Consider the following 7,582-nt stretch of genomic DNA (forward strand, 5'->3'; position numbering starts at 1 on the left):
TTCCAACTCACTGCACCACCTACTAGTGCATGTATGTACCCCATGAAGACCTTCACTCGTTAAGTCGCCGGTAATGATCCAAACCACATAACCCTAAGCTACAGTATCATTGTCATCCCTCCTAAACACTATACCAACATTTGTTGTCCCCTATAAACATTTGAGGATCTACCTAACAACTTCTCTAGTACCTTTGTTGATCAAAGTTCTTGCCTCGAGTCTATTATGATAAATTAGGATGCTCTAATTACTACGTGCAAAAGAAATGCAGTGATTAATGTAATTGCACTATCACGCAATGTGAGTGTTCTCAATTAGGGGTCGAATTTCACTCTTAGCAGTACTCAATCCCTAACCTTTATGAAATGCTTATTTGATACATAACTCTTGACATAGGATCCAAGATACTAAGACTACAATTTCCCCAGTTTCTAATTACATAGATGTGCCAATAGAAATGTCAAAGCAAGATGGTGTGGGATTGCAGTTTTTACTTTGGGGTCAAATTTTTTCGTTTGACAGCGAATTTGATCCCTAAAAATTTCAAGTGCATGAATAATCTTTTAGGCAACAATTTAACTACCAATAGCCATCCCTCTTTAAAAGGAAGCTCATAGAGATTCCCTCTTCAAATACAAGTGAAACTTAAATTCCATTAAAAGACTCTGCAATGGATGCAAATGGAAATGTTGAGAGGGAAAGCAATTTTACATGAAGAAGGGGTAGAAAACCCTGTGTCTACTGATGTTCTGAACTTTTCTGCGACCTTGCCCACATAAAACTATCCTACTAGAGAGCTAGCAACTAAGATTCCCTCACAATCTCTATGTTTACATCATATATCCAATAAAAGTGCAACAAAAGACTGCATATTCATGCCATTTAATTTGTTGAACACTAAAAAAGATGAATTGATAGTGAAAATGCATTTAAGAATTTTATCTTCCTTCAACCGTAGTAATGGTGATGTTATTCATGGACCGGATTCCTTCTTGTGATTGGACTTTGCGAGCCAGCAAACTTTGAAATGTATATGCCGATTGCTTCGGCTGTGAAAGCTTGGACTCTCCATTCAACATTAGAACCACCGGACATGTTGGGTCTATCTGTGGCATGGTCCTGCGTGCGAAAGCCCTAACTGAATGCATCTCATTACTTCTGACATCGAAAATGCGTCAGCAATGGCTGCATCCATCAAGTCCAGTCCTCTGCCCTCACACCACAAGTGCCAAGCCTGTAACAACTGGTCGATTGTTAGATTATTTCAAGGACTACCCATGGTTAGAAACTGAAATGGAGGTATAATAGTTGGAAGTTAGATCTTGCACTTACATAAGCCATGAGATTGAGATGCTGCTCGGGGTAATCTAAACTTGTGTTCTTCTTGCTGCTGATAATCTCCAATAATAGTACTCCAAAGCTATAAACATCTGATTTCTCAGAAATTGTCCCACCCATGACATACTCGGGAGACATGTAACCGCTGTAGACAAAATAATATAACTAGAGGGTTCCCGAAGTACAGTTCAAACAAAAAATCATAGATTAAAGGACGATGACATGAGAGGTGAGCAAATTGGAGGGAGATATACTTCCACCTCGATGAGTACCGTATTTCTCATATCTTTTAGCAAATGCATTGCAGCACTGGTCTATAATTACTACGGAGAGAACTGACATATTGGAACCATTGGGTGTACATGGAAGAGTTTTATCCGTAATATTAAAGCAACAGTAGGAACACGTGTGAAGGGATAGGTGAGCATATAATAATTGCTAATCTGCTTCCGAGGTGATATATTGCCTCATGAGCAATTACTTATAAGAGTGATGATAGAAAGCTTACTGTGTCCCCACAACTTTGTGAGTATTTACCATAACTTGACTGCCTTCAAACATCCGCGCCAGCCCAAAATCAGAAATTTTGGGATTCATTTTTTCATCCAAGAGAATGTTGCTCACTTTCAAATCTCGATGTATGACCCTAAGTCCAGAATCGTGGTGGAGGTAGAGCAGCCCTCTCGCGACCCCCTGGATAATGTGGAAGCGTATGCTCCAGCTAAGTTTTGCCTTCTCTTTTGAATCTAAACGAGGTAGCAAACAGAAGTAAAATCTAGTTTTAGTACCGGATTTTGTTGAAAGCAGAAATAAGTTTTTCAAAGAGTGAGACAAACCAAAAAGGAAGGCGTCCAGGCTCTTGTTCGGCAAGTACTCATACACTAGAATCTTTTCTTCTCTTTCAGTGCAGCAACCGAGAAGTTTCACCAGATTTCGGTGTTGAAGTTTGGATATTAGAAGGATCTCATTCTTGAACTCCGTTAAGCCTTGGCCTGAGCTGCTCGAAAGTCTCTTCACTGCTATCTCCTTACCATCCTTCAATTTTCCCTGTTTCGAATGAACAACACTATCAGATCTTGGATAATCTCTTTATTTCCACTGGAGAAGGCTTTTCTTTTACCTTATAAACTGGGCCAAACCCTCCCTGCCCAAGTTTGTTTTCTGCATCAAAGTTGTCTGTCGCGAGGCATATGCTGTCAAAATCATAGGCCACCAATTTAGATGCATCATCTTCCTTCATTTGCTCTTTCCATGCAGTTTCCTTTAGCAGTTTCTCTGATCTGATGGCCGTAGCCACTGACCTAAAGAGCCCTGGGATTGTCATTTTCCTAAACTTCCCTGCATTTTACAGACAGAAAGAAATCAAGTCAAGATAAGCATTGGAATATCATAAGCAAAGTAGTGTTTCTATAGTAGTAACTGCTTAGCTTCTGAAGCCATGTTTTTACCAATGATTCAAGATTCTTATGTTGTGGTTAGTGCAAAATCACCCTTAAGATAGCAACAAATTGTACATCTTTTATTACCTCTCCACTTTGAAAGACCGCAGATTAAAATACCGGCTCCAAATAAGATGATGCAAGAAATAGTACTTAGGCTGATGATAAGTTTTGTCCGCATGGGTACACCTGAACCTGGGAAAATATATTATAAGAACCACAGACAGTGCATCTAAACGCATATTAATTCGACCTTTTCAACCTGTATCTGCATCTACACCCCCATCTGCACCCACACCGCATCCGCAAACCGAATATATAGATCTTCGCCATCCATGGAGAGTTGCTGAGTATCTAGGAGGTCTTTACTCCAAGCCATGCATCCTATAGCATTCACATAAGAAAAGGCCAAGCACGAGCAGTTTTCTAGGCACCAACTTTGACATCCCTTTGCATCATCTACCAATATAAAATCAGCAAAATCAGGCAACTTGATCCGACTCAGTTGCCAAAACGTATCTTTTTTGACAGTCGTCGGAGCTGCTGCATTTGCGGATTTCTGACAATTCAATTCCATTTTCCTAAGGCACCCTCTGGTCCAGTTTCCTCTGTTCCATTCTTCATCTGATCTTGGTTTAAATCCATTTAAGCATTTGCACATGGATGAATTAAGCGGGTTGCAAACTCCAAAGGGGCCGCAATATCCGTATATATCACAAGGGTTAGTTGGGCCCGGTGCCTCCCAGTATGTCCACCACTCATTGACCCAAAGAACCGCCATAAAATATCCTTGAGATGAGATGAAATCATATGCAAAGAAGTAGTTATTGTAATTATCGAGGGAATAATATGTTGTTCCCTGTATATTATCTTGCTGGAGATTGGACCCACGCCCTTCCATGCCCGGTATTCCAATGAACTTGGTTTTATCCCACTGTCCGCTTCTCCAGTAAGGACTTGATCCATTCCAAGTGAAAAGCTGAGGCGCTGTTTCTGGTGTCAATCCTACAGCAAAGCTTCCGAATGAGGGATCATCTTCGCCTTTCCACGAAATCAAGTTTCGTTTCTTTCCTGTTTTCACGTTTACTCCGATCTTCATGTTTGGCAGGAGAGTGTCAGTTGGCTCATCAAAGCTTTCCCACATTATAACCGCGTTCCTGTCTTGAAGAACAAAGTTTCCAAAGTCTGAAAGCAGTGCTGCAGAATAGTTAGACTTTGTCATGACATTAGTAGACCACACAGTGTTTTGTTGCCCATCAAGAAGCTTCAGATTTCCATCTTCGCCAATTATTAAACTCGCAGATTGATCTGTGTGTCCCAGTGGCTTGTCCCTGTTGGCCACCCAGACAACTTTGGAGGGAGTCAAGTTCTTGTACCATATTCCTACGTACTGCTTTGCTGATCCTTTAGGCGTGAAGAACCCAAGCTCAAAGATTTGACGACTAGAGACAAGGGTTTGGTTCTGAACGAGAGGAGTTGATGCAGTTATACTGTCAATTGTGCTGCTTTGAAGTGCTTGATGGAGGGAAAAGACGAAGCAAAGAACACAAGTGCAGAGTCATTGGAATAATGTGGAACAGATTCAAGAAATATTTGTTAAAAAATGCCTTGCGAAACTTCACCTCTTATAAACATATCAAAATGGATAAACAGCGTATCATGAAAATGATACAACTAGTGCCATAAAATTTCGTACCACATTCACTATGGTGTTGTAAATTTTAAGTTGATCCAAGTGTCATTACTTTAAAAGATGCCAAATTTATTTGAATATTGCCAAAACATCTGATATAGCTTTAATTTAATAAGAAACCATCTGACGTGGTGCACGGGGAAATGATGTCATCTAAAGTGTTCAGAAACGACATCATTTAGCCATTTCCTTGACCCAAATTGACCAATTAAGGCTAAATCCAACTCAAACCCTAATCCCAAATTAGGTCCAATGGTGATGAGTCTTTATCCTGCAGGTGCCGCCAAAGGACTGGAATTGCACTGGAATTTGGATGCGACATCGGAGATTTTCCCTAAGGCTACTAGCACTCGGGCCCATGGGCAATAGGGTGTGTAGCAGGCTCACGATGATGTTCTTCCTCTTGTTTTCTGAGCAACCACAATGGCCGTCAATTTGGGATAAGGAAAGGCTAAAACGACGTTGTTTCTACAAGCTTTTAATGATATCGTTTGGCGACTTTCACTTTCAACCCGATTCACCACCTACATGCCCTTCACGCCCAATCATTCCGAAGAACACTTGCCAGCCTTGGGGGAGGGTGTCGAGGCCCTCGCCAGCACTGAGCAAGAGCTCATGCACCCTTGCTTTGGCAGGCGAGGGCCCCAACGCCCTTGCTTAGGGCTAGCGAGGGTCAGCCGCCGGCTATATCAACACCGGCCATCCACATCAGCAAATTTAAGTCAAAACTAGATGGATGGACTCAATTAGCAAAATGTGAAAAGATTTATAACTCAATTGACTAAATTGAAAAGTTAAGGACTAAATTGGCAAAAGTACAATTAGTTAAGGATTCTTTGGACAATTTTCCCTTCTAGTTGGATCAAGTTGATAATTCAAAAATTTTGCTGATTGTGTTGACTCAAAGTAAGGTTATTACGGAATTATATCTTCATCTTAGTGACTATGACAGCTACCCTTCTCTCTCTCTCTCATCGTTTAACTTAAAAATGACTTGTATTATCACAGGTTCATCTCAACAAGAGGCAATCTCTTAAATAGGAGAAAATGATATTATAAGTGTCATAACTTTTCAATTGATTATTCCGATGTAATAATTTTTTTAAAGATGTTTATTTAAGTGATTATGGTAATTTCTCTTGTTAGAGAATTTGACGCGGTATTAATTTAATATAAAATCATCCGAGGGGACTCGCTAGGCAAGTAATATCATCAAAAGCGTGTAGGAAGGAGGTTGTTTAACCCTTTCCTTGCACCGAATTGACAAGCAACTGATTGCTCAAGAAATCGAGATGAAAGACGTCGCCCTGAACCCACTGCACACCCTAATCCGCATGGCCTTGAGTGCTGCTACTTGAGCTCGCAGCCTCAAAGGGAAAATCGCCAATGTCGATACACATAATACTGATCCATCCCACGAAGAGAAAGCTATGTTACCACAAATCAAAATGATTTTAATTGTGGCGAGCCTTGAGGACCAGTAGCGGAGCCTTTCACCCCAAGGATGTCCTTTGGCAGCACTTGCAGGACAAAGACTGGCCGCTGTTGAACCTAACTTTGGGATAGGGTTAGGGTTTGAGTTCGACTAAGCCCCAGTTCATCAATTTGGGGGCAAGAAAGGGCTAATGACTCAGTTTCATTATGCTTTTGATAACATCATTTCCCTGGTGAGCCATATCGGATAGTTTTATATTAAATTATTGACAGTTAGATTTTTTGGCATCATTTCCCTGGCGAGCCATATCGGATAGTTTTATATTAAATTATTGACAGTTAGATTTTTTGGCTAGTGAAATTATTGACGTCACTCAATTGAATAATTGATCAATTAAACATTTATGGCATGGTGTACAAGGATTATGACACTTACCATGTTTTCTTCCCTTTTTTAAAGAGGTTCACTCCGTTTATTCAAACTATAAAGTAGGATAAGTAGTTCATCGGGGAAAAAAAAAGTTGGACAGATCTATCTAATGTAACAGAAGACAAATAACAAAAACAAACATGTACCTTTACGTCTGGTCACGGGAGCAGTAGGAGAACGAAGGTAGGGCGGCGGAGGCACCAGGGCCGCTATGGCCGAGGCATTATAAAATGGGTACATCTCGAACCTCATGCTGCAGCTCGGAGTGAACATCCTCCCACCTTGCTTTCCCTGTGGGAGGCCCGCGATTGCCGCACGGAGGCACGTGTTGCACTCGGACACTATCAAGTCCGGTGTGCACTGTGCAAGCGTGTACAGCTTCTGCAAGCTCGTAAAGTTTGCCTCCATGACCGCGACTTTCTTTCCCGACTTGCCGACTGAAGCCCTCGCAGTGACGTCGTCCATTGTCTCTCCCAGGACTCGCATGAACTGGGTTGGATTGGTGATGTTCCTGGTTTGGAACTTCGTGAAAGAAGGCACTTGTTCCATGACGGAGTAAATGGACCCATGGGAGTACCTCAACATACACTCATCGTACCAGATCACAGAGACTCGCCGGTTGGGGCATCTTTGGAGTATATCCTGTTTTCCAGTGGCCACACAGTCGCCGCACGTGGCAATATCGACGTCGCCACGGCAGAGGAAGAGCCCGTGGACCTGGTCGGGAGGGTTTTGGCTGATGGTAGCATTGGCGAAGCCATCGGCACCATCGGCGGCAGCAGAGGAGAGGGAAGAGAGGAGGGTGTTGAGGTTGGATTGGTAGGTGGAGTTGGGAGTAAAGAGGGTGGTGTTTGGGCAGTAATGCCGTAGAAACTTAGGTGCTGATTCAGTATATACAAAATTTAGGAAGAAGAAGAGGAGAGGGAGGGAGATGGTGTAGCAAGAACTCATTTTTATGTTAACGAATCCCTTGGTCTTGCTGCAGAGGTACAGAATTACCGGAAGAAGAAGAGCCATGTTCTGCTCTCTCATATATTTTTGTTGTGGGAACTATTTGGAAAATTTATTACGTGTATTAAATGTGACCTAACCCAGACCGCCAAATCTGGTAAATAATGGCAAAAAAGAAAAAGGAAAAGAATTTAATTAGTGAAAACGATCCAATATATGGGGTTAGGCTATGATATACCTAATATACCTGTTGGATTGCCAATATATCTTTGTTGTAATCCAATGGCTACAAATGTA

The 7,582-nt window shown here is 41.7% G+C and overlaps 1 protein-coding gene across 5 annotated transcripts; it reads right to left on the reverse strand.

The window, feature by feature from the left end:
* Positions 1-627: 627 nt before the first annotated feature.
* On the reverse strand, positions 628-7,347 carry LOC104447113 (G-type lectin S-receptor-like serine/threonine-protein kinase At1g61500). Of its 5 annotated transcripts, none has more exons than XM_039312217.1 (7): positions 3,040-3,179; positions 2,865-2,966; positions 2,459-2,676; positions 2,175-2,385; positions 1,847-2,084; positions 1,333-1,483; positions 628-1,243 (listed from the first exon to the last, which is right to left on the reverse strand). In XM_039312217.1, exons 2-7 carry the CDS (start codon positions 2,956-2,958, stop codon positions 1,103-1,105), a joined length of 1,053 nt encoding a protein of 350 aa, XP_039168151.1. In that variant the 5' UTR covers positions 2,959-2,966; positions 3,040-3,179; the 3' UTR covers positions 628-1,102. The 5 variants fall into 5 exon arrangements, 3 of the variants coding, with proteins under 3 accessions (XP_039168151.1, XP_018730135.2, XP_039168150.1); XM_018874590.2 differs by having other exon boundaries at positions 628-1,234; positions 2,865-2,972; positions 3,040-3,175; XM_039312216.1 differs by having other exon boundaries at positions 2,865-2,972; positions 3,040-3,175.
* Positions 7,348-7,582: the final 235 nt, after the last annotated feature.

This window comes from Eucalyptus grandis, chromosome 5 (assembly GCF_016545825.1).
Source record: "Eucalyptus grandis isolate ANBG69807.140 chromosome 5, ASM1654582v1, whole genome shotgun sequence".
Taxonomy (NCBI): domain Eukaryota; kingdom Viridiplantae; phylum Streptophyta; class Magnoliopsida; order Myrtales; family Myrtaceae; genus Eucalyptus; species Eucalyptus grandis.

Coding starts and splice junctions, on each gene's coding strand:
- LOC104447113 (XM_039312217.1), bottom strand. CDS start 2,958: ATGCGGACAAAACTTATCATCAGCCTAAGTACTATTTCTTGCATCATC. Junction 2,085..2,174: donor CCTGGACGCCTTCCTTTTTG/GTTTGTCTCACT, acceptor TACCTCGTTTAG/ATTCAAAAGAGAAGGCAAAA. Junction 1,244..1,332: donor ATCTCAATCTCATGGCTTAT/GTAAGTGCAAGA, acceptor ACAATCGACCAG/TTGTTACAGGCTTGGCACTT.